The sequence below is a fragment of the Manis pentadactyla genome, chromosome X (genome assembly GCF_030020395.1).
Source record: "Manis pentadactyla isolate mManPen7 chromosome X, mManPen7.hap1, whole genome shotgun sequence".
In the NCBI taxonomy this organism is placed as follows: Eukaryota; Metazoa; Chordata; class Mammalia; order Pholidota; family Manidae; genus Manis; species Manis pentadactyla.
Window position 1 is genome coordinate 111,944,348 of NC_080038.1, and position 27,234 is coordinate 111,971,581.

At 46.3% G+C, this 27,234-nt stretch overlaps 1 protein-coding gene and 1 long non-coding RNA gene across 2 annotated transcripts in view; one reads left to right on the top strand and one right to left on the bottom strand.

Annotated features, from left to right (window-relative positions):
* Window positions 1–3,501: 3,501 nt before the first annotated feature.
* LOC130681934 (uncharacterized) overlaps window positions 3,502–27,234 on the bottom strand; it is a 31,114-nt gene continuing 7,381 nt past the window's right edge. The window contains exons 2-4 of the long non-coding RNA XR_008995220.1: window positions 11,408–11,721; window positions 6,788–6,833; window positions 3,502–3,722 (exon numbers count right to left, since the gene is read on the bottom strand). This is a non-coding gene — a long non-coding RNA (uncharacterized LOC130681934). The remainder of the gene's footprint in view (window positions 3,723–6,787; window positions 6,834–11,407; window positions 11,722–27,234) is intronic.
* On the top strand, window positions 19,283–24,458 carry LOC130681933 (rhox homeobox family member 2B-like). The gene is made up of 4 exons (XM_057495799.1): window positions 19,283–19,612; window positions 19,775–20,063; window positions 21,082–21,127; window positions 23,987–24,458. The coding sequence occupies exons 1-4, from the start codon at window positions 19,312–19,314 to the stop codon at window positions 24,257–24,259; spliced, it is 909 nt and encodes a 302-aa protein (XP_057351782.1). The 5' UTR covers window positions 19,283–19,311; the 3' UTR covers window positions 24,260–24,458.

A 27,234-nucleotide genomic window follows, 5' to 3' on the forward strand; every position in this document is an offset into this window, starting at 1 on the left:
ATCTCAGCCTCCTTAAGTCAGATGCCCTCAGACAATGTGCCAGAAATAGGTTACAGGTGCGTTTTTAAGCTTCAGCTATTGCTTTCCTCAGTACTAACGGGGCCGGGGTGGGTCAGGGCAGTGGTTTCCAGGCCACTAGCAGGTTCAGCAGTTTACGCAAGTGTAATATACTAATATGACTTTCTGTGCATGTTGTGGTATTTTACAAACAACTGGGGAAGAACTTTTCTGAGTATTGCAGATTGATGCTCTTATGAGATCAGCTAATACTGATTTAGAAAATGTTTACCTGCTTTTTTTAATGAATAGAACTGTGGCTGCCAGCATCCTGAGGCAGGGTGGCCACGCTGCCGCAATCTGGTTCAGTTTCTTTGACAGGTATGCAACCGGCTGCTGCCAGGGCCTAACAGTCTATGTCAGAACACCGAGAGCTACTTTTTTTTTTCCATGTACGAAGAGATTGAAGGGCGTTTTTATATTCGGCAGGCCTCTGAAGCAGCCTCTCTTTCTAGGAAGATGGCTCTTGCCTCTTCTGTCTAGACAGGGGGCTCTCGGTCTGTCCCCCCACCCCCACCCCAGGGGGCTGTAGAGGGGTTTTGCCATTGCCGAGAATCCAGGAATCCAGATTCTGCAGAACCCGGCGGCCCCCAGGAACTCTTGTAGGCCTTTCTTCGTCTGGGGCTGTGGTAAGGAGATAATGACATTGTTTCTCTCCGGCCCTAGTGCCCTTTCTCCCTGGGTGAGGAGGAAGCCCAAGTACCAGACTTGCTGCTGGACTGCTTTTGTCCCCGTGGCTCTGAGAATAGTAACAGTCTTGTTACTGAAGGGGGCTACAGGGATTGTGACCACAGTGTTCTGCCCCTGTGTCAACCATAAATGTCATGTTTTGGCCCCCCACTTTCATTCTGACCGTGGGCTCATGAGGGCCGAGAGTGAGAGAGCCCAGTCCTTGTCAATCTGAGTCTGTTCCTGCCAGGCCAGTGAGCCTTTCCCCGTGAGGCTCCTTCCGGTAGTGACTGGGCTTCGGGGCTTTGCCTCGGTTGGGGCGCTCGTTCTTCCAGTGCCCCTTCTTTTAACAGTAAGCACACTGGTCCCTGGCTGGGGGGGGGGGTTCCTCGGCTTTCCCCCTCTTGGTGGTGGGCTTTTCTCTGCCTTTTGGTTATTTCTTTCTTTTAGAGCAGCTGCCAGGAGGCGGGCCTTTTTTTTTTTTTTTCGTTCTTCTTTCAGCCTCTCTGTCGGCCTGAACTTCTCTGTCTAGATATACTTTGTTGGCAATTTTAATCAATTCAGTGATATTTATTCTGGCAAAGCCTTCGAGTTTTTGGAGCCTTCGTCTGATGTCTGGGGCGGCTTGAGCTACAAATAAGGTGTTGGCCATTTGCTGGCTCCCTGGTGACTCAGGATTGAAGTGAGTGTAGATTCGATAAGCTTCACACAGTCTCTCATTATAGTCCCCAGGAGACTCTCCTGGTTGTTGAGTGACTGGAGATACTTTGGTCATGTTCATAGGCTTTTTGGACCCAGCTTTGATCCCCTGAAGGAGGGCGTCCTGATACTGGTGGATCTGATGCTGTCCCTTATGGGTGGTAAAGTCCCACTTGGGGCACTCCTCGGGGACAGCGATTTCAGCCCATGCACCCCGATCAAGGACCCCGGCTGCCTCTTCTCTTCCGTTGTGAACAGGTTGTGGAGAAGCTGTTGGCAGTCTTTCCAGGTGGCCGATGGGTTTGGAAGACGGATTTCATGAGATCAGCCGGGGCTTGTGGCTTTTCCGATGGGGTGTTGTATTTTTAATTGAGGAGGATAGTTGTGGAGAAGGGTTGATAGTAAAGCATGGACTGGCTGGGCTGGATGGTCCTGTCTTTATTACACCTTTCAGGCTCCTGCGTCTCTTGCGCTGGCATCTGAAGGGCGCCTGCTCCCAGCCAAGGGCTCAGTCTGGCTACTGGTCTGGGGGAGAGTGGGTCCACTGGTTCTGGAGTTGGCGGGGAGGCTGATGGTGGTGGGGTGGCCAGGACCAGGGGGCTGGGTGCTGATGGCCTTGGGGGCGCATAAAGTGGGGGCAATATTGGCTCTTCCTCTGGATCACCAGCAAGAATTTGTGGCGGCTCAGGCTTCTGTTGATTCTTTGTGGGCTGCTTTGTTGAGGCGACCAAGACCCTACCTTGTCCCTGCCTGTTGCAAGCAAATTGCACCCAAGGGGGAAGGGTCTGGGCAACTCCTAACTGGGAGTCAGTGTATGGGAACTGATAAGGATGACCTGGATCTCTAGTGATGACCCGCCAGACTCGACAGATTGTTGGGACATCTAGGGTCCCCTCAGGAGGCCACCCCACATCAAAGGCGGGCCAATCAGATGCTTCACTTGCCAGGGGTCATACTTATTCCATATTCTCCCTGAAATCCCTTTTTGAAATTTTTGATCATGGCTTCAAGAACTGTGGGTTTGCTGTGTCCCGATCCCACGATGTGTTCGTGAGACGGTGCCGCAAAGACAGACAGGGGACGGGGTGTCATACACTTCATCATTTTAACATAGAATTCCATTAAAGAAGCCTCCCGCTGCTAAAGACTATGACTCAGAAACAAAGGTTCAGCGGAGAAGAACCTAACGCTTTTAAAAAAGTGGGCCTGGCCTCTTCCCTCTTAGCCTTATGCTTGCATTGTTTTTACACTGGCAGTTTCACACAAAGAAGACAGGATGAGCAAAGCAAAGGTATGACAACTTTTTTCCCGTGAGGGATTATTCTGGAACACTGTTCAGGAGACCGTCTCCCTACTCTTGCTTTGAGCAGCATTAAACTAAAAGGTCTCCTTAAACAGCAGGAATTGGGATCTTCTCAAGGATGTGGAGGGTGGCAACATACATCTGAAGGCCTGATAGCTTCGGAGCCAGAAAATATGCTTTCCTGGGCTGGTGGGAGGAGAGGAGAAAAGGGAGAAGAGCCCTTTCTGGCCTTGATGGAATTGCTTCTCATCTTTCTTTTCAAGTGCCTGAGTCACTTCTATTTCCCAATCTCCCCCACAAAAGCTGAGGGTAGTGAACCGAATTTGGGTCATGGTGAATGAATTTTGGTAGCCACCTTCCCGTAAATCGCCTTGAGGAGCTTCTTAGGACGTTTCCCCTAGAGTCCAGTGTGCAGCCTGACCTTGTCAGCACCAATGGAGCTGGTCTGTCTGGAAACACACTGCTCTCTGACTAAGGACTCCCCTCGTCCTATCTTGCCCTTCCTTCTGGTCACAGAGGGGCAGGGTGGGGATGAAATGGGGTGCTGGGGGAGGGATGGAGGAGAATATATGGGCCGCTGCAAACTCATCACAGGCACTTGGGAAACGTCTGTGACATGCAGGGCCTACTGACAGTGACTCGGGGATGTCCCTCATGAAAGGAGGCCTCCTTGTCATTCTGTGTAAACGGCATTTCCTTGCCCATTGCCATTCATACCCTACCTGCCCCATGTGGTACACAGAGACAGATATATTGAGAATGTACGTCTTTACTGATAACACAAGTGTGGAGGGGATAAGGGTGGCATGGGCAGCATGGGTGGCCCATGGGCCCATGGCGCCAGAAGCATCCATCTGTGCTCCAGCTCTGGAACTAGGATTCTAGGGCCCCTCCATCATTACGATGGCAGGGTGGTCTGGGTCAGCTGGCGCGTTCCTGGGCACGAGGTGCTCTGATTTCGCTTGTACTTGGCCCTCCGATTCTTAAACCACATCTATAATCAGAGGGAAAATAGGATTGGTTTAGTATATGAAACAGTTAATGCCATCATAGAAAAAACACAGCATGCAACTTTATATCTGCCATTCGAATTTCAAACTGCATCAGGAGAAACTATTTAATTATTGCTAAAATAACTCCGCAAAGTTAGCACCACACCCCCTCCCTCCGGCTCACCCTCAGCTCCAGCTATGTGCCAAGCTCTGGAATAGGTTTATTACTTTGTCTCTGTGCTCCCAATTTTAATATTCTAGTGTTTTTTCCAGGTATTGGCTGGAAGTCTGGCTTATTAACTGGACCAATCCTTGCTGCTGATCCCAGGCCTGATTACAGGATAAAGAAAGGTCTGTATCCTGACAGTGGATCATCAGCTGTCCAGCTGCCTCTTGCCCCTTCCTCACTAGGGATAGGGTCAGCTTGTGTGCGGGGGAATTTGGACATTGTAAGTAGTGGGCCCTATTTAAATTCGTATTGAGGGGAAGAGCTCCCTATTTGAAAAGCCTATCTATCTTCAGTGAGAAGTAAATAATCAATAGGAAGGAACATGGATTTTTAGACAAGGTTTCCTTCATGGATGTCCTAGGGGTCATGAGTCCTTTGAAACCTCTCGAGAGTTAAAACGCAGTCTGCCCCTTTTTAGGGAGGCCTGGCCATAGGGTCCTGAGGAGTGTGTGGCTTGTCTAACTGGGACCTGAGAGTTGCTGACATCTTGGACACTGCCTTGATTCTTGTAACCTGCAGCATTAAGGGAAGTCGAGACCATCTCAAGGCACACCATGGTCACTGTTGTCAATTCTGCATGCTCCAACCTGCCCCACCCTTCAAACCTTCCTGGGCTCAGGACCAGGTCAGCCCACTCTGCTCTGGCTACAGTTCCAGGATCCTGGACCACAGCCGCTGTTGTCCAGCATGGCAGGTTATCCTAGGCGCTGCTACTCAACCAGGAGGTCCCAATCCCATCCCTTATTCTTAAGGCAAGAACGTGGAACAGGCATTTTAGGAACATAGGTGACAACAATGAGGCTAAGGGGTTGTAGCATGGCTCCTCCCTAAATATCCGCCAACTAATTTTGCAAACAGAGCAAAACTGTCAGTCCAACTTCACTATCTTCTCAGTGTCCTAGTTAATGGGCTTTACATTGTACTTAAATCCTTTTGGAAATTTCCAAACTGCGAATTTTATGTGACACAAAGGGCCTTTTTTCCCTGCCTGAAGCCTCATTTCCGCTCTCCTGTCTTAGTATTTGCAGTCTTTCTGCCGCAGGAATACATGTTTAAGAAAGGCCAGTGTGATAGAGCTCATTTTTGCGGGATCCAAAGGCACCAGTGGTCAAATCTCCATAAACATAACCAAAGCCCACAGCTGGCTGTAGCGGTCTGGGCTGATATTAGGTCTCTATCCCCAATATTGGTTTCACCAAACAGTTCTATTTGCAAAAGAAAGGAGGAAGACTGTGTATTAATTTTCTCATGGAAATGCATGCGGCAGGGTTTGGAAATAGATGAGAACCCTGACGTTTTTTTTCCTGATTTGTGGTTCCTCGTGGCTCCCATTGCCTTCAGAACGCCAGTGAGAGAACACTATATAAACCCGGAGCGGGGGGCAAGCTACTCACCAAGCATTACATTTTCCTTATCCTCTGCAATATGCCTTGCCGGCCTAAGAAACTGCTCCCAACCTCCTCCCACCCTTCCCAAGCCGAGCCAGGCCTGTGAGCCCAGCCTCTGGCATTAGGACGCCAGCACTCAATGGTCGGCTGTGTGGGGCTGCTTTTCAGGCACTCCCAGTGCCAGACCTTCAGCTCTTTGTTCATCACTGCACTCAAATGTGCACTGCAGCAAAGCTAATGAATTCAAAACTCATACCGATTTTCTTTTCTTCTTTGGGGGGAAATACCTCTTTGATAAACCTTAGGGTTCTTTTTATTTTTTTTTGGCCGCCCATTTGTCCCAGATGGGAAAAAAAGTATCATTTCCTGGGGGAATGAAAAGTACTTGAAATTAACACAGCTATGAATCTACCCTGAAAGGAGGGCCATCCTTCCCTCCCCCACCAAACAGATTCCACAAAATTCACCTCTTCAAAGTAGTACCATCACAATGGAAAAAAATAAATTCCTCAGATGTTAGAAATTCCTCAAGAGAATACTGGCACATTTAGTAGATTCATAATGTTGCATTTGCATGGTGTCTGTAAAGACCTATTTTGACTATATGTAATTCTTTTCCTGACCTGTTTCTCCCTTGTTAGGTCAAATTAATATTAATTCAACATTCTTCTTGCTTGCTTCATTCTTTAGGCAAATTTTCAAAGCTTACAAAACTTTCTTCCCATTCTCACCATAATGTGGCTATTCTAGCAATGTCTTCAGGTTGATACATCAAAGAATTAAAGAAAATTGAACTTTAGAGCTGCCGCTCTACGCTGCCTTACCAAACACTTAAAAACACCAGTGAGAGAATCAGGCAACCGGACTTTTAAGCTATCTTCCTCTGTCTCAGCTTAATTAAAAGTTACTCCTTCACTCCCCCATTTATAAACACACTCATTTTTCTAACAGCTTATGTCTGGTTTTAAGTGATTTAGCACAACTGAACCCTCTCATAACCTGCTCTGTGCATTAATTTGAGTACTTCCAAATTTAGGATGAGTCCCACTCTACACAGAAGTGTTCCCTACAGGATACCACTGTTAGAATGAGTGGAACGTTATTGAACATACACATATATATGTATATGGGTATTATATATTCTATATGTATATATAGATCTACATATCTATATGTTTGTAAAATATATGTATTTAGATTTGTACACAGAATAGAAGCAGTTCCTTTTTTTCCCTTTTTCTTTAAGAAATCATGTTCTCACTTGTCATGGGAAATATTCATAAGCTGGAGTTTAAATATCCCATTTTCCACCTGCAAAGATCCCTAAGGTTAAAAGTTCTTTGCCAGTGGAAAAACAACAAAAACACGAATGTGAGAATGCCTAGAATAAAAGCGTCCAATCCTCAAAGCAGGCTTCAGAACGGCTGCCCTGCCATGCAGTTGTACTCACCTGCACTCTAGCTTCAGTCTCACCTATGGATCTTGCAAGTTGGCTTCTGAAGAGAGAAAACCACAAATGTCTTAGTATTCGCAGTTGTGGATAACATTCAATATGTACATTTTATGCTTGTTTTAAATTTGTAGTCTCCCCTCAAGACCGCCCAAGTAAACTTTTCTGTCATTTACGGCCCCAGGCTTCCTTTTTAGATGGCTTCCCCTCAAAATTTAAGGTGGCACTGACAACTCAGTATCCAAGAAAAATAATTTTAATGCACCTTTAAAAAAAATTAATGCAAAGAGTCTAATGAACAAATTATCACAACTTTTAATAAAAGAACAATCCATCAACTGGGGTTGCATGACAGTACCTCACTCTCCTTCCCTGATTCCACTAAAATTTTATTTACTAAAAAGGGCCACTAGCACAGGTGGCAAAAGCAAGAAACACATACATGGGACTACATCAAAATTTAAAACTTCTGTGCATCAAAGGACACAAACGGAGTGAAAAGACAACCCATGGAATGGGAGAAAATATTTTCAAATCATGTATCTGATAAGGAGTTACTATACAGAATATATTAAGAATTCCTACAACTCGACAGTAAAGAAACACCCAGATTAACAAAGGGGCAAAGGGCCCAAACTGACACTTCTTCAAAGATGACACACAAATGGCTACTATGCACGTGAAAAGATGCTCAACATCAATATTCATTAAGGAAATGCAAATCAAAACCACACTGATTTCCTCCTCATCCCATTAAGATAGCTACTATCAAAACACCAGAACACCAAGTGTTGATAAGGATGTGAAGAAATTGGAAGTCTTGGGAATGTAAAATGATGCAGCTGCTAAGGAAAAAACAAAATTTACAAATGGGATTAGCCTATGATCACCAATGTTCCACTTCTGCATATATACCCAAAATAATTGAAAATGGTCTTGGGAAGATATTTGTACTATTCAGAATAGCCAAAAGGCAGAAGCAACCCAAGTGCCCAGTAATAAATGGACAGGTAAAGAAAAGATGGTATTTACGCACAATGGAATATTATTAGCCCTAAAAAGGAAGGACTTCTGGGACACGCTACGACATGAATGAACCCTGAGGATATGATGCTAAGTGAAAAAAGCCAGTCCCACAAAGAAAAAACTATGATTCCACTTCCATGAGGCACTCAGAGTAGTTAAATTCATGGGAACAGATAGTAACAAAACGGTTGCCCGGGCTGAGGGGGCTGGGGGAACAGTGAGTTGCTCACAGTGTACTCACTTCTCAGGTTTCAAGATGAAGAGTCCTGGAGATCAGTTATACAACAATATGTGTGTACATAACACTACTGGACTGTATGTTTAAAAATGGTGAAGACACTACATTTTATGTGTATTTTGCCACAATAAAACATCAGGAGAAAAGGAACAAGACAAGGATGCCCACTCTACCCGCTTTTATTCAACACAGTGCTGCAGTTTGTAGCCATGGAAATCAGACAACACAAAGAAATAAAAGGCATCCAGTTTGGGAGGGAAAAAGTCAAACTGTCACCCTTTGCAGATGACATGATACTGTACATAAAAAACCTGAAAGAATCCACTCCAAAAGTACAACTACTATCTGAATTCAGCAAAGTTGCAGAATACAAAATTAGTACACACAAATCTGTCACAGTCCTATACACTAACGACGAACTAGCAGAAAGAGCAATCAGGAAAACAGTTCCATCCACAGTTGCATCAAAAAGAATAAAATACCCAGGAATAAACCTAACCAAGGAGGTGAAAGACCTATACCCTGAAAGCTACAAGACACTCTTGAGAGAAACTAAAGAGGGCACTAATAAATGGAAATTCATCCCATGCTCTTGGGTACCAAGAATTAGTATTGTCAAAGTGGCCAGCCTGCCTAAAGCAATCTACAGATTCACTGCAATCCCTTTCAAAACACCGAAAGCATTCTTCAAGAAACTGGAACAAATAGTTCTGAAATTCATATGGAATCACAAAAGACCCCTAATAGCCAAAGCAATCCTGAGGAGGAGGAATATAGCAGAGGGGATCTCGCTTCCCAAATCCAAGCTCTACTACAAAGCCACAGTAATCAAGACAATTTGGTACTGGCACAAGAACAGACCCATAGACCAGTGGAACAGGATAGAGAGTCCCGATATTAACCCAAGCATATATGGTCAATTAATATATGATAAAGGAGCCATGGATATACAATGGGGGAAAAGATAGCCTCTTCAACAACTGGTGTTGGCAAAACTGGACAGCTACATGTAAGAGAATGAAACTGGATTACTGTCTAACTCCAGACACAAAAGTAAGCTCAAAATGGATGAAAGACCTGAATGTAAGTCACGGAACCATAAAACTCTTAGGAGAAAACATAGGCAAAAATCTCTTGAATACCAACATGAGCATATCTCCCCAGGCAAGGGAAACAAAAGCAAAAACGAACAAGTGGGACTATATCAAACTAAAAGGCTTCTTCTGTACAGCAAAGGACACCATCAGTAGAACAAAAAGGCATCCTAGAGTATGGGAGAACATATTCATAAATGACATATCCGATAAGGGGTTGACATCCAAAACATATAAAGAGCTCATGTGCCTAAACAATGAAAAACCAAATAATCCAGTTAAAAAATGGGCCGAGGATCTGAAGAGACACTTCTCCAAAGAAGAAATTCAGATGGCCAACAGGCACATGGAAAGACGCTCCACATTGCTAATCATCAGAGAAATGCAAATTAAAACCACAGTGAGATATCTCCTTACACCAGTTAGGATGGCCAACATCCAAAAGACAAGCAACAAAAAATGCTGGCAAGGATGTGGAGAAAGGGGAACCCTCCTACACCGCTGGTGGGAATGTAAATTAGTTCAACCATTGTGGAAAGCAGTATGGAGGTTCCTCGAAAAACTAACAATAGAAATGCCAATCGACCCAGGAATTCCACTCCTAGGAATTTACCCTAAGAATGCAGGATCACAGATTCAAAAAGACATGCACCCCTATGTTTATTGCAGCGCTGTTTACAAGAGCCAAGAAATGGAAGCAACCTAAGTGTCCATCAGTAGATGAATGGATAAAGAAGATAAACAATGGAATGTTATTTAGCCATAAGAAAACAAATCCTACCATTTGCAACAACGTGGATGGAGCTAGAGGGTATGGATCTGATGGACCTCAGTGAAATAAGCCAGGCGGAGAAAGACAAGTACCAAATGATTTCACTCATCTGTGGAGTATAACAACAAAGCAAAAACTGAAGGAACAAAACAGCAGCAGACTCACAGAACCCAAGAATGGACTAACAGTTACCAAAGGGAAAGGGACTGGGGAGGGTGGGTGGGAAGGAAGGGATAAGGGGATTAAGGGGCATTATGATTAGCACACATAATGTGGGGGTGGGGCACGGGGAAGGCGGTATGGCACACAGAAGACAGACAGGTAGTGACTCTGGCATCTTACTATGCTGATGGGCAGTGACCGCAATGGGGTATGTGGTGGGGACTTGATAATGGGGGGAATCTAGCAACCACAATGTTGCTCATGTGACTGTATATTAACGACACCATAATAAAAAAATTAGGAAAAAAGTCTTATAAACCATAAGAATGGGGAAAGGACTCGAATAAGCATTGTAAAAGATGCTCAACATCGCCAATCAACAGCAAAACGCAAATCAGAACCACAGTGAGCTACCACTTCACATGCATTGAGATGACTAATATCAAAAAAACAAAATAACAAGTGTCGAAAACTAAGGAGAATCAGAATCGTTGTGTACTGCTAGTGGGAATGTAAAACAGTGCAGCCATTACGGAAGACAGTAGAGCAGTTGTTAAAGTAAATTAAAAAGAGAATTACCACACAATCCAACAATTCCACCTTTGGGTTTATACCTGAAATAATCGAAAACTGACTCCAACTGATACTTGCACACCCAAGTTCACAGCAGCATTATGCACAGCAGCCAAAAGGCAGAAGCAACCCAAGTGCCCATTAATAAAGGGACAGGTAAAGAAAATATGGCATTTACACACAACAGAATATTAGCCCTAAAAAGGAAGAGACTTCTGAGACATGCTACCACATGAATGAAGCCTCAGGATATTACACTAAGAGGAAAACTCCAGTCACAAAAAGAAAAACTGATTCCACTTACATGAGGCACTCAGTCAAATTAACGGCAATAGAGAGTACAAAACGGGTGCCAGGGCTGAGCTGGGTGGGCGAACAGCGAGTTTCTCACTGCGTATAGACTTCTTAGTTTTCAAGAGGAAGAGTCCTGGAGAGCGGTCATATAACAATACGAACGTACATAACACTACTGGACTGTAGGCTTAAAAATGGCAGAGATACTAAATTTTGCCTTTACGTAAATTTTACAATTAAAAAAAAAAAACACCAACCAGTTTCCAGACTTGATTCACATAACTACTGTGTGAAAATATTTCTGTTGCTGCACAGAAGGCATTCTCATCCCCCAACCTTGGGGCACAGGTGGCTTTTTTGGCTTAGGAAGGGAGAGAGGAGGCTGGGGGAGAGACAAAGGTGCTTGGAAATGAACCTAAACCTCCTGAAGAACAGAGTGCTCCCTGGAGCAAGCCACTTACCTTGTGAGCCTGTCCAGGTACCGAGTTTGCTCAAAAATGCTTTCCATCACCCGCACCTGCTCCGGCATGAATTTAACGCGCCAGGCACGTCGCTTCCCACGGTGGGGCAGCGCAGCCTCGGCAGCCGCCGCCGCACAAGCCGGGTCTTCAGGCTGTTGATTCTTCTGGCCACCCCCACTACCCTCGTGGCTCCCGTCGACCTCGTGGCTCCCGTCGCCCTCACGGTTCCCGTCACCTTCACGGTTGGAATCGCCCGGGAGGTCTGGAGTTCCTTCGCCAGGGTGGCCACCTCCTTCCTCGTCTGATGCTGCACCCTGCACGAATCCAGATCTTACTCCGGTTTCGTATGTTCCCAGGCAGAAGTAGCCCAGGTTATAGTAGATGCCCAGGTCATAGTAATTGCCGCTGGGCTGACGCTCCATGGCTGGAGCAAGGCAAAAGCCGTGCGCTTCCACAAACTTCTGGCCAGGAACAGAGCGGCCGGCACAGACGTTTTTTCTGGCGCCAGCTACCGGTTCTAACTGGTTTGGGGCTGGTTCTAGGCCTGCCCACACCCCTTCAGACGACTGCTATTGGCTGTCTCTTTCCCGCCAGTTGTAGTGAGTGGGACTTGCTTCGGCGCGAAAGCGGCTGGGGCGTGGCCACAAGGGGTGCTATGAGAAGGACGTGTGGTGGGGGGATGGGCGTGTGCAGAGTCAGGGCTCTACAGCTCAGCTTACTAATGAGTCAGGAGGCGTGTCTGTTGTGCGAGATTATGCAAGCCGATTTTGGGGAGGGGTCGGGAGTGGGGAGAGATGGAAGGCATGAGACCTCACACCAACTATGGGGAGCCCTTGTGAAAAGTTAGGAGACCATCTTACGGTCCAACCCTCCACATTTGGCATCCTGCATATGCTACGAGTTAATAAGCTGAAATGATTAATTAGGGGGCTGTTTCCTCCTGATTTTCTGCACGTGCACTCAAGGCAGAGCCCACCGTGTTCCCCAGGGTGTCGGCACAGGAGCTTGAGGCTGGGTCTGCAGAGCATTCTGGGTCGGGTGTGCTCTGCAAGAAACCCAAAGCGTCCCTCAAAGTTCAAGTTCTCCAAAGTTTTAGTAATGAATCTGCATCAGAGTGCAGGTGCAGATCCCAGCCCCGTGCTTAGTGCATCCAAGAACGCTTGCACTGCACAGTGGATTCCATAGTGGAGTACACGATCTGAATTCCCTTGGGGAGGATGCTTCCTCCGCTGCACTGCACTCCAGCATCTTGCTATGTTCCCCACACAGGCTCGGGTGCTCCCTGTGCTGGGTGGGCTCCTGTTGTGAACCCAGGTGAGTATCCTCCACCTTTCTGCCTGCTCCTCCTCCTCCTCCTCCCTATATAAACTAGCCCCTTTCCTCCCTTTTCCTGGAAATAACATCCTGACCTCTTGCTCAGGAAAAAATAACATTTTATTTATAGTCAAATAAAAAAGATCCGGGCCAGGTTGAGGGCTCGGTGGTTCTCCCTTCAAGACGTGTTTTGTAGATGCTCCAGTGGTGTTCATATCCCAAATATTTAAAGTGGCTTCTAATAGTGGGCCCTAGGCTTGGAATTTTATGTCCTTTACCCTGTTTTTACCGTGGCAGCCACCAGTGTCTTCAGCATCGTTTTATGAAAGAAACCATTTTTGCGGGTCCTTGTAAGTATCATGGAGCTGAGGCACCTCACCTCCTGCGCCTAATGGGTAAGTGCCTCCCATTTCATATTTCTGGAGGACACCTAAAATTCAGCTAGAATGTGGTGACTGACTAATTCACTTTTAAAAAGATGTCCAGGGATGGCAATCCCACAACCTCTCTCTGACTTCAACCAAATTGTTTCCTTTGCAGGCTGGCACTTGGGGATTAGCAGGCCTCCCCTCCTCTTGGCTAGATTATTGATGATGGATTTTCAACCTTGAATCAGTTATTACACGAGAGACCCAACGGGTTTTCCTCATGGTTTGCAATAGACTAGTTAGGAAATCTGTGACAGCACAGGGGGTGTGTCCTTCCACAGATTTCCACAGTGGGCTCCACTGTTATCTAACCTCCAGTCCCTCTCCTCTAGGTGAGTGTTGCTCTACCTCCATACCAGCTATTCCAGTATTTACTTCAACTTTTTAAGTTAGATGTAGTTTAATTTTTATTTTAAAATAAAGGTGGTGTTCTATTCCAAGCGAAAGTAGCTAGGAATCATGGTCTGATGTGACAGATCTGATTGGGAGATCAAGGGCTCTGGAGCCAGACTGCTGGCTTCCAAATGCTGGCTTTGTTTGCCACTTGCTCTCTGGCTACTCTGACGAGCTGCTTATTCTCACTTTGCCTTGGTTTAGTTATCTTTAAAATGGGGATAACAGTTTTAACTAGTAGTTGTAATGGGGTGTTAGGAGGATGAATTGCGCTGATGACAATAAAACTTCCTAAATGACCATTACACTGTGCAGCCTCACATTTCCTACTTCAGTCACTTTCATATTTTTTATTCACAAGGGTCCAAGAGAGGAGAGACTGCTATCCTCTGGCAGTGTTCAGTGAAGATAGGGACATTTTCGTGTGAAAATGACACTTGTATCATGTCTTTTTTTTTTTTTTTTTTAACCAGTGTGCTTCAGCCAATAAGCCTATGTTGGCTTCTTCATGTATAAGCTCTGTGCCAGCAAGTGTATCAGAAGAGTGCTTATGTCAATCAACAGTTCTTTTTCTGGAGCCTTAGATACTTTATCCCTAGGAGCCAGAAAATAGTAATGAAATAATAGTTTCCATGTTTTACGTGCCTATTCTGGGTCCAACAGGAGGACAAGCACTATATGACTCACAATTTGCAGGCATGACAGAGTCTAATTCACATTTTACCCATCACATCACTCTGGCTCCCAAGTGGAGAAGGGTCATAGGCAGGAAAGGTGAAAACATGGAGACAGGAGGCTAATGCAACGCCCCACTTTAAGATGATAGTGGTTAGATTTAAGGCATGTGGGAAAAGTGAAAGGTGTGGGGATGTGTTTTTGAGATGCAGTTAAGATATACTAATGAGCTGGATGTTTGGAGTTGCAGAAAGAAGCTACATGCATTAAGTCATTGAACCCTCACGAAAACTCTCTATGATGTAGGCACTGTCATTATCGCCATTTTTCAGGTAAGGAAGCTGAGAGTCAGACAGGCTCATGTACTGGCCCAGGACACACAGTGAGCCAGGCTTTGGACCTGTGCTCCTAACTGCCTCTTCTCATTATTGGTGGCCTTTCTCTTCCTATTTTTCTCTTACCCTACTTCATTGCTTTTTCTCCTTCCTCACTCTTCCTTGGCTGAGGATAGAACCCAAGTATCTGGCACTGGGCAGGGATCTGTACTTGTCCTCTGACGTGGATTTCATTTGTAAAACTCTGGAGCACTTAAACTTTCTCAAGGGGCACACTGGGTTTCTTCCAGACTGCATGTGACCATCCAGAGTGCTGGGCAAATCTCTCCCCAAGATCCATCCCCTAGAGCTACAGGTTGCATGGAGGGCTTTGATTTCAGCATCACTGCAAATACTTAAAGCAAGCAGCCTCCAGGCCAATCATTTCAGTTTAATTACTAGCCCCTTTGACGTTACTGGCTGCTGGATATGGAGGGCTGGGTCAAAAGACATCTCCAAACTTTGTTCCAAGAGCTAGAATGAGGTCTCCTCTCTTTCCTCTTCGTATCCAAATCAGCTTGTAAAACCAAGCAAAGCCCCGTGCTCTGGACAGGCACCCCACTAACTTGGGTGTACCTGGCTGAGCTGCACTATAGATCCCCCATTCAGTACACACCCACACACCCTACAGGCACCCTTCTTCTTCCTCAACTTATGATTTCATTGGTCAGAGACGTTTCTAGTGTCTTTCTAACACATTTTTGGTGTATATGGATATATGCTCAAATAAATTGTTGTATAGTATTTGAATGAATGGTGAAAAATATATTTGCTCTTAGAATCATGTGCACTAATAAGAAATGCTATAAAGAGAATGCCTTTAAGAAATCTAGTGAGCCTCAAACATTTAAAAAATACTTTTATATGGTATATATTTATAAATTTAGTATGCATAAATATATAAAACATTTGTAAATAATATACAAAATGTTCATAATAGAAAATTATAAATTATGTTACCATATTCTATTATATATTTAGATTTTATTTATATAAAAAATTTAAATATTTATATTTTGATAGTTCAATAATTATATTCTAAATACATTTTATGTTAATCATACATTTAGGTTTTAATTATATATTAAAATGTAAATATGCCCATATTTTAAGAATTCAATAATTCTGAATATAAAAATTTTAGGTTGGTTATATTTATTTTATATAAAACAAAGTTATTCCTAAGTGTTTTTATATTTACATAAACATATAAAATGCAAAAACATCTAAAACTTTTTTGAAGTTGATAAGAACCACTAAGGGCATTCTCTGTAAGATTTCTTAGTAGTGCACATGATTCTAAGAGCAAATATGTTTTTTACCATGCATTCAAATGCCATATAAAATTTATATTTGTAAGGGTTCTTTATATTTATGAACAACATTTTATATTTGATGGTCGCCCACTAACATGCATGCACCAGCAGGCCCCACCTACTGCAACTGGCAGTGAAAAAGCGAGTAGCCCGTGACTAACATGTAGTACGCGTGCTTTGAACCTGAGACCCACACACTGTCACTGCGCCCAGACACCCCTAGAGCACCTGACTGGGCTGCTGGCTACACCTGTGGACCCCAGCCTGGGGTTGCCATGGATCCCCACGCAGAGTCTGCAGAGAGGCACGGCTACATGAAGATAGTCTCTGCCCTGGTGCAGCAGGGATGAAAATGACTACCCGGGAGTCAATGAGTACTGGGGAGAATTAGCTGTATGGTCAGTGCCTGGATGGTGACAGGTGCTTCAGCCAACAATAGGAAATAAACTTTCCGTGGGACAGCGGAGCATTTGTCTATTTGCCTTTCCCCCTTTCCAGATGCAAAACCTCCTGTGATCTCGTTGATTGCATCAGAAGACGAGGAGGAAATACAGTGCAAACCTAAGGAAGGAGCAGGAGCACCAGCAAAGGGCCATGTTGGCGTGGGAGCTGCTAGCCCCGTGGATGGAGTGTTCTGGGAGGACGGTGGGCTGGAGCCCAGGCAGCCTGGGGACAGGCAGCAGACCCTCTACCGTCCCACTTTCATGTGTTGCAGCGACAGGAGTGGGAGAGCGTTTTACAACGAATTCCCTACTTGGCCATGCTGGCTTGGTAAGCAGCATGCTCAGGCACGCTCACTTTCCAGGGAGCACTGGCTGGACCCAGGCTTCTTTCTCTCTCTCGGAGCCTCTTCCCTCCCTTCCTAAGCCAAAGGCCAGTTGGGGGTCCCAAGGCAACTGGGAGACCTCCTGCCCTTGGGCACCAAGGTAATTATTTTCATGTGTCATTAAAATGAATGAAGCAGGGACACTTCAGCAGAAGCCAGGTTTTTGAATACAGTGGTTGATTGGAGCCAGGGTCATGATCAAGGTGAGAAGAGTAAGGCATGGCTGGTTGTGCAAGTGGCGGGTCAGATCCTATCTTCAAGTTTTTGTTAACGCGTTCATAATAATAATTTGGATTTTTAAAAGTCGTGCAAAAAGCGTCATTTATCCAGAATCCTGAGTTTTTGGTGCCCCTTAAATTTAGTGTGGAGAGAAGACCATCTGGGTACTACAGAGTAATATACAAGGGGAGAGGTATTGTGGGTTGAGTATTTAAAAGCGATCATGTAGTATGGATGAACGTTGAAATCACAATGTTGTCTGTGAAACCTTCGTAAGACTGTCTATCAATGATACCTTAATTTAAAAAAATAAAAAATGAATAAATGAAAGCAACCATGAACTGACTATGGTGTATTTAATTTCATCTACAACTTCATATGCTGAATGTTTGTGGTTTTCTCCGCTCAGAAAGGAGCTTGCAAGATGCATGCATGTGACTGAAGCCAGCAGGCAGGTCAGTATAAATGAAAATAATATTGAACAAAAAACAATTAGCCATGTTTGGAAAATAAGTTTTGAACCTTAGCTCTTCGTGGGTGGAAAATGGGATATGTAAAACCCAGCTTGTAGGAATTTCCCACTACCAGAGAATGTGATTTTCTAAAGAAAAAAATACTTCTGGTCCTTGTATATAAGTAAGTGTATGTATATATATGGATATTATATGTAAGTAAAGTATAAATATATTCTATGTAATATAAGTAAATATATGTGTATGTATATGCATGCATATATACATTAGGGAGGACTTCTGTGTGGAGACTGTCTACAAGATGGGAATAATAGCAATACCTATGTCATAGAACTGATGAGAAGAGTAAATGACATGACATACGTTAAGTACCTAGCACCATGTCTAGCTACAGAGGAAGTCCTCAGAAATATTACTCCATAATATATATCTTAGCGCCACCGCATACCCTGAGGCATATGTGGCGTAATGGAAAGAAGCTCGCTTAAGGAGTCACATATTCTGGTTCTTTTAGCGATTCACTCTGCTTGCCCAGTTCTGATCTCCAATTTCTAACCAGTGAGGACCAGGACGTCACGAGTGTCCAGGACAGGAGGCCCCATGGTAATGAAGCAGGCCTCACTTGACCTAATTGCACTTGTTGGCACATTTCTGCAGCTGTTTTTAATGATAGGTGGGCATCTTGGGAGACTATTAAGAAACATTATGTCTCAGGGACAAGCTCACTGGAGCCTGGAGAAAAGGGAATTTTGTGAGACTAATGTCTCTTGTGGTCAAGAAATACTTTTCTCAGGTTCAGCAGTTCTTTCTATCTCTTTTCTTTCTTTTTCTTCTGTTAAATGAAGTAAATTTTATATTTAGTACTTTTTATTTTTTAGAAGCATATGCGGTATGATTCCAGTCTTACTAGATTCTCTCTCTGTGTACACTCATCCATTCACCCTTTCTTCTCTATACTTGTGTGCGTAGGGATGTCTGTGAGAATATCAACCAGCATTGAATATCACCGATATCAGCCCTGATTATTTCATCTTTGTGAGATGTGAGTGGATTTGTTCTTTCTGTTTGGGACTTGTACGAATTCCTTCAATTTTCATCATGCCAATCGCCGTTTTACAACTAACATAGTATTACATAAAAGAATAAGTGGGTGTAAATAAAAAACATTTAAAAATGCATCGTGGGTAAAATTGTAACATTTCGCGGGTGTCTGGCCTGGCTTTGGTGCATTTGCATATCCTCGGGGGTGGAGAGAAGCTCACCCCACTGTCAATGGGTGACTACCTGGGCAAGTGAGGGCGTGTCTGAACCGGAGAGGTGAGGGGGAGGGGCTGGCTTGTGTGTTTGCTTCCTCCGGAGCCGGGGAGAGAGACTGCGCTGGGCTGCAGTCTGTCGGCTTGCCTGGAACTGTTGGCCGGGTTTCCGTGGCTTCGGGCGGGAGCGTGGCATCAGGTTCGGGACGCCAAGGCCCCGCTCACGAGAGCGCCCCCTATTGTCGCGGCTACAACGGCTCCGGAGCCTGGTTCGCGCAGCCGTGAAGGGGATGCTCCGCGGGGAAGCGCCGCAGTTGGTCGAGGAGCGCCGAGCCCAGGAGAGCCGCCCGCCCCCCGCCGGGCCGCCGCTCTGGCTCGCGCGTTGGCTCTCCGGCCGGGACCAGAATGGCCTCAGCCGTCAGCGTGGCGGCCACAGCGGCGCCTCCGGAAGCAGCCCAGCCGCCCGCGCCCGAGAGCCTCAGAGTGGCAGGGGTCGTGGGAGGCCTTGGGGAGGAGGCGATGGAGCAGGTGGTGGGCGCCCCCCCCCCCCCCCCCCCCCCCGGCAGGCCCAAGCCCCAGGAAGTGTCGCAAAACATCAGAGCCCCGGTACAACTAGATACACTGTAACCGTCGATGGACGCATGCGCACCTCGGCCTGCCCCCATCCCCAGGAGTTGTTGCAAAAACCATAGCCCGTGTACAGCTAGACACATTGTAAGCCTTTCTAGGCGTCAGAAGGAAGGGGAAGGAGGTTGGCCGCCATCTTGGCGCTTTCTGTGTCCCAGGAATCTGAGGAGAGCCCAGCGCAGAATCTGCAGACGCACACAGCCTCCTCGAGTGCGCACTCAGGACATGGAGCCTCTGCCCCCGTGCCGCCGCGAATTTGCCCGCTTTCGCAGACGGGAAGCCGAGGACGACCGCGAAGAGCTGCGTGGTCGGTGCCAGACGGGACATGTACTGCAGCCAACTCCCAAGAAAGAATCCATGGGGGAGGCGGGCGGACAGGACACCCCTTAGATGCTGCCCCTCATGTCCTCCTTCCCACAGCCTGGGCCCCAGCGCCCTGATCTTCACCTTTGGCTTTCTTCCTTTGCAGAAGCGAGGCCTGCGGAAGGCGGAGAGCAAGAAGGCGGCGGCGGCGACCATGGCGGCCAAGCCCCTGGCCTGGTGGAGGTGCGAAACCTCGAGGCCGTTGGCACTGGCAGCCGTGAAGCTAGAGAGCCTGGAGAGGCGGGGCAGGAGGAGCAGCCCGCGCAGGCCGCCATCGGGGATCCAGAGCCCAGAGAAGAGCCGCAGCGGGCCCAGCGTCACCCCTGCACGTACTCCCAACTGCTGCTAATGGAGTACGTTTTCCAGCACACTGGCTATCCCAGCACGGCCCTGCGGTAAGCGACAGCCCCGCTTGGCGCGAATTTACCCCCGGGCTTGTGGGCTGCCCCAGGGGCCCGTTTGGTTCCCACATGCCTCCGCCCCTTTCGAGCTAAAAGCCACCTGGAGGACTGCTGGGGTCCCCTCCTGTACACCTGGGTCCTAGGGTGGGGGTCAGGGCCCTGCCTTTCGGGAATCAAGGGAAATAGTTGTGCACAGGATTGAGGTAAACCAAGCCGCGCTCCTCTGTTGTGCTAGAATCGCGGCAGGGGCAAATCAGGGCAGGGTCCCTACCTTTCTTTCACATTTTGATAAATCAGTTCACTGTGGGTCGTTTCGGTATTGACTTTTACATTTGTAAACGCTGCGCTGCATCTGAAAAGCGTTTATCATGATTTAGTAATTTCTCTGCATTCCATAACGTTCGCTCTTGAGGTAAAACTGTCCCTAAAGGAAGCTTCAGCCTGGATAGTACAGAACAGTGTAGTGCAGAGGATGGGGGCAGCGGCTCACAGAAAAATGGAAGCTAAGCAGAACCAGAGAGTGAACTGCAGAGAGTTTGTGCCGTCCATTCACGTCTACCAGGGATGTACTTCAGCCTCCTTGGCCCTGATAGACACACAGATACAGAGGGTTACGTCGAGCGAGTGAGCGATCAAGGTGTTTCAAGGCTCTAATTTAATCCATAGAAAGGGGTAAGATCAGTAATTGAGAAGTGGGGCGATATTTCCTCAGGCCGAGGGTTTTACTCATGTTGAAGTTCGTACCATTAAAATAAACTGTGAATGAGATTTTCATGTGGTCTTGGACCGTGCCTCCTTTTCCTGGGACACTTGGCTTTTCTTAACTGCTTTGTGTTGACTTAATTTCACTGTAAATCTTGACATGGTGTGAGTTTTCCTACTGCAGAAATTGGTCCATAAAATAAATCACTGACATTTCCCTGAAAAGGAAAAAGTATTAATGAGATCGCATCCTATACTTAAATTCATCCACTAGTCCAAACGCTGAACACTTGTGATTTTGTCCCCTCAGACAGGAACTTGCAGGAATCGTGGATGTGTCTGAAGCCACAGTGCAGGTGAGTGCACCCGAAAAAGCAGTTAGTCAGGGCAGCAATTCTAAAACCTGCTGCGGGGCTTGGACACCCTTGTCCTACGCTTTCTGACATTCCTGTGTTTCTGTTGCCTTCTTCCTATTTAGGAAATAAGTTTTGAACTTTGGGGATTTGGTGGGTGCCAAACAGGACAGATGAACGGCAGCATTTGGAAATTTCCCATTACCAGGGGAACCTGGTTTCCTAAAGGAAAAACAAATTGCCATAATATACCATTCCTTGTATACAGGAATATGTATATACGAATGTACTTCATCCTCTTTGGCCCTGATAGATACATAAACAGAAGGTTCCAACGAGCGAGCAATCAAAGTATTTTAAGGCTCTAATTTAATCCATAAAATGGGTAAGAGCAGTAACTGAGAGGTGGCGGCGAGATTCCCTCAGGCTGAGAGTTTGTCATTTTGAAGTTAAAAGAAACTGTGAATGAGAATTTCACGTGGTCTTGGATCCGTGCATCCTTTACCTGGTAGACACACACTCACACACGCACAGACACACACACACAGGTAGATATATTGAGTGCAGTGAAGGAAGCAGGCAGCAGATCTGGTGGCAGGCAGGGGGCCAGGAAAGCAGCCCAACAAAGCAGGCCGCTGGGTGCTGGCAGCCTAAGGCCGGGGGCTGGGCTCCCAGGCGGGTCAGGCCAGGACTAGGGAGGCCCAGGCCTCTGCTTCCTCAAGCAGGCGAAGCAAGCTCAGAGGAAGAGCAACCCTGACGTCCCGGCGAGTCGGTTCCCCTCCCTGGAGGCAAAGTGCTCGGTCAGTGGGGGTCTGGAAGAAAGGGGACACGGCAGAAACAAATAAGGAGAGCGACCTGAGGTTTCCATCCATTTCCAAACTCTACTGCCCGAACTTCCCTAGGACGTGGTCCCTAGTTTTATTGAAATATAGTTGACATACAGCACTGTATAAGGTTAAGGTGCACAGCAATAGGACTTGACTTATACATGTTGTGAAATGATTACCACCGTAAGTGTAGTTAACATCTACCATAAGGCTACAAAGAAAGAAAGAAAAATTGTGTTTCAAGGCTACGGAGAAAGAAAGAAAAAGTGTGTTTTGCATGTGATGAGAACTCTTAGGATTTCTTCTCTTGGCTTCCCTGTGTGCCATACAGCAGTGTGAACTACAGGCATCATGTTGTACATTACCTTCTCCAGGACTCACTTAACACTGTAAAGGGTAGCTTGTGTCTTTTGGAAGAGGACCGCCCTACTCCAAATGCCCCCTCCCGCAGCCCTGCCTCTGGTAACTGCAAATCTTCATCTCCTGTTCTAGGATTTTGTTTTTCCTTTCCTCTGTTTGTAAGGTCCCACGTATGAGCGAGCTCAGACAGTATTTGCCCCGACGGTATTTTAATGGCGGCTGCCCCACACTCTACTTTGCACATACAGCAGGAGCTGTTTGAATAAGAAACCAGGATTAGTAATATGGAACCAGTAGTGGCCTGTACCTCAGTCGCCTGCTCTGCGTTTTGGTTATGTTTATGCAGATTTGACCACTAGTACACCTGGGCTCCCCCAGACGAGCTCCTTGGCCCTGGCTGTTGCAGACTGCCTGTTCATGCAGCAGAAGGACCCACATGCTGAGATGGCAGAGCGAATCTGAGGGCACAGATGGGGGAGGGGGGGCCCTCTGTCTCCTGACAATGGCGCAGACCAGGAACTCCCAGAAATGTGAGATCCAACATAGTTCCCTAACTCAGATGCTGAGGGGACAGTGGAGTGCGAAGGGCAGGCTTTATTTGTGGCTGTTAATTGTTGGCAGATATTGGGGAGGAGCCCTTCTGTGACCCACACAGTTGCTGGCTACCTGCCTGAAAGGTCAGCGCCACGTCCTTGCCCTCAGAATGAGGGAGGGCATGGGGATCTCCTGGGGGAGGAGCAGGGCCTGGGGACCCCACCGTGCTGGGCAACAGAGGCTATGGCCCTGCATCCTGGACCTGCAGCCAGAGCAGAGAGAGCCAACCCAGGCCTGGGCCCAGAAAGGTCTGCAGGGTGGAACAGGGTGGAGCGTGCAGAACTGACGGCCCTGACCGCGGTGTGCCTCCTTCCCCCCAGACGCTGGGCTGGGCAAGGGTTTAAGAGGTTTGCTGAGGTTGGTCGCACTTAGCGTAAGCACCCGTTACCCCCGACTTCTGCAAGGCGAAGGCAGTGTCCAGGCTTCAGGTGGACACTGTGTCCCAGCAAGACAAGCCACAAACTCCCTGGGCCCCCGTGACCCAGCCTCCCTGCGGTACCATCGTTTTCACTCTGGAGAGGTTTCAGAGGGTGGATGGGCCTTCCTTCATCCTTGGCGGAAAGCTTCTGTTGAAAGATTCAACGGGCTCATCCTTTTGGCTCTTTAGTGGACCCTGAACACAGCCTTCTCCAAATGGGTGCTGTTCCCCTCAGTATGACTTGAAAGGCACCCACTTGTTCCCCCGCAAGCAGGGTGCCACTGGTCTAGTGAGTACGGGTCAGTGGCAGCTGGACAGCTGAGGGCAGTTGTCAGGGCACAGCCATCCCAGGGGTAGTTGCAGTCCCGGCAGGGGCAGAGTGCAGTTCCTCAGCTTCTAAGCGTGGGGAAGTGACATGGCAGTCGGGAGGAGAGGGTCGAAGCAGAAAGCCAAGCCCCAGCCTGGCACACAGTGGGCGGTCACTGGGGTGCGCTGAAGGGAGGCCACAGTGGCCACTTTCCTGCAGTCTTAGCAGGAAGGGAAAAGCTTGTCCGGATGCGGTTTAAATGTCACGGGCCTGGAGCACTGCCTGCTGTGTGTTTACGTGGAGCACATTAAATGCTCAGTGTACTCAACCAATTCCTTTCTTCTCTGCGATTGAAGGTTTGGTTCAGGAGGAGGAGGGCCATTTGGAGAAGACAACAGAGGCCATTAAGGTTTAGATTGCCGCAGCCCGTGCTGCTCGGCCGCACCGTGGTCTTAACCTTGTTCGGACTGTGCGATGCCTCCATTCTTCAAGAGCTGGATGTCATATGGGTTCTTCCGGAGCCAGGACCACCGGGGCAGCCTCTGCTGAACCTGCGGGACTTTCCTCCTCTTGTCTTGCCTGTTCTGCCCTGGTTGCTCCCACGTAGGCTTCCCCGTGCCTGGCCTTAGGGGGCAAGGCCTGGTGCCTTACCATCTGTGTTCTTTTTGAAGTCCCCATTTTCTCAGGAATGATCTGTGTGGCACTGCGTGCTTTTGAGCCACATTCGCACTCATATCTCACCATCAAGCATCATTCCCCAAATGCCCGCTGAAGTTTCAGCAGCCCAAAGTTCTTGCCCCTCTGTTTTAGGGCATGTTTTTGTATTTTCAATAAAGTTGTGAATTCTGTTTTCTGTGTCCTGTTCAGTTAATAAATCTGAGGAAATGCCTCCTTTCCTGTAGTCAGATTCCCGACTCACCCTCAGGAGGCCGTGCACATCTCAGAAATTTCCCAACGGACCCACCTCCTTCCCCAACACCCATGTGCCCCCACCCTGCACCACTGGGCCCACAGAGATGTGCAAGATGGGGTGGCATGAGTCATCTGAGCCTCACTTTCCTGGACGCATATAGGGGGACCATCACTATGACTAGTGGTGCTTGCTAAAATAAAAACAATCTGCCCAGAATTCTTATGGCATCAGAATGAAGTCTGGAAAGACATTTTATTAACTTGAATTTACACACATAAGGGGTGATTTACATCGCTGCGATTTGTGTGAAGAGGTTCCACTTGTTTGTCTTTTACAAAAAAAAAGTTTGTCATGAAAATACTCAAATACACTAAACAATGGCCAGAGAACTCTAACAGACCCCCATAAAAACCATCACCGAGCTTCATCGTTCACCAGGATTTGACCAAACTTGCTTCATCCACCTTCTTTCCTCCCTCCCATCCTTCCTTCTTTCCTGCGTTCCTCCTCTCTTCCTCGCTCCACCTCCTCTTCTTGCTGTGATAAGTGAAACTCCAGACATATGGGTCCTTTCATCTCTACATCTTTATCTGTGTGCACTTTTGAAAAAACAGAGACCTTTGCCTGCATAACCAGTGCTGTCCGGGCACTTGAATGGGAACAATGAGCCCTTGGTAATATCATCACCTAGTCCCCCAGATGTAGATTTCCGTGACTGCCTCAAACATGACTTTTTCCACTTGGGGTTTTTAGAACTTAAGCTTTGTTGTGTCTACACTGATAAGTAAGAGGAGAGCTCATGGAGGCATTTGCACGGCTAATGCTACATTGGAAAGGGGGAAGGAAATTAAAGACAACCCCTGGATAGCTATTACTGGTGCTGCATGTATGTGGCCATGAAAGTGATTGTTTTTTTTTCCCTGCCCTTATCCCTCCCTTAACATTATCCATGAAATACTGTAGATCTTTTTAAAGTTTGTGTTTGATAGTATCATGTGTTACTTGTTTTTCTCTGCATGTAAAAAAATTTGGCTCTTGATTTGGCCATGAAACAAAGGCCTTTTGATCATCCCTAAATGATCTCAAGATCATCCCTAAATTTGCCATTTTAATTTCCCTCATAGTCTTGTCAGGCACTATAGTATTTTATGGCATTTTAGTTAATAAAAACTTTTTGAGCTTTAGTATTAATCATTTCTAGCAGTTCTTGTCTTTTACTATGTTCAAAACCAAAAGGTTTTGTGAAAGAAAAATTCAAATAAAAATCTCCATTTGTGCTTCCAGTAACCTACTGTTGTTATAAGTAAGTGGCTCTGAACACCTTTCCACTACTTTCCTCAGTTACTTGCTCACCTGTTAATTTGCTGAGGCTGGATATATACATGTTCCAAAAGCCGCAATGTATGCCTTAAATTCACTTCATAGTAGTTTACTCTTCAGCCCATGTGTCATATAAATTGACATTGTTGACCAAGAAAAGAGGCAGAATTGAAATAAAACAAAAGCATTTTTATTTGGGGTCTTAGAACTGCCATTTGGGAAGCACAGATTCAGCCAGCAACCCAAGTTGTATATCACACCACACCCTGGTTACAAAAGTCAAAGGTTTTTAAAGACAAAAGAGAATTCTTGAATATGTTGTTTACAAAGAATTTTGACTGGTTGGTGGCAGAAATCTAATCTTAACTCACTGTATTTAGTTGCCACGCAAAGTTTCCTACTTGTGGGTAAAATTGCAGTATTTCCAGAATCTCTCACCTGGTTTTAGTGCATCTCCATATCAACAGGTGTTTCTAAGGGGTGGAGAGAAGTAGATCATCTTCACATCAGGGGGTAATTACCTGGGTGAGCTAGGGCTTATCTGGACCTGGGAGGTTGCGGGGAGGGGGAAATATTTGCTTGCTTCTGCCACACCAGGAGAGAGAGAGATGCTGGATGGCTGTTTGTAAGCAATAAGTGGGTTTTCAACTTTATTTCTCCTTTGACTTGATTTCGGTTTCAGCTAGGTATTTTGCCCCAGGATTTCCTGTCCCCGGATTTACACTTACTGCAGCAAGTTGCATGTGTTTAGGCTGAGTCCTTGGAATACTGCCAGTTTGGCCTAATTCAAAAGTGCATGCTTCCTCCAGTGAGGACATACATAAGGTCCCCCTCCTTACTGGCCCCCGAGGTCCATTTTAAAGCCCCTTGACATAAGTGACCCCATTTCATTTCACCTTTCACTACATTAAACTTCAAAGTATGGGACAATACTAGGTAGAAACATAGCCAAATGAACTTTGTTTCAAATCCCAGGTATTATCTATCGAACCATCTATTCATCAGTATTTTCTTACTACCACACTGTACCTATTAGATGAAATCAAACTTCGATTAACAAGATTAAAAAATGTCAACCCTAATTTGTTTTCAGTGCCTGAACTCTTGATTTACAATTACCCCAATAGAATGCATCTTGATAGTTAACTTGAAATGCTATGACTCACTAAGCATTGAATGAGCATTCAGGAGATGTGGTGGTGAGAAACCGCTTTGCAAATAATTTGCTGGATGATGTTGGGTGAGTTATTCAATCAGTCCAGTTCTTAATCTCCTCACTTAAAAATGAGGGACTTGGAGTATTAGATAATTTTCAAGCTTCTTTCTGACTCAAAAAGTCTGTGATTAAGTGAGAGCCAAGATGGCGGTGTG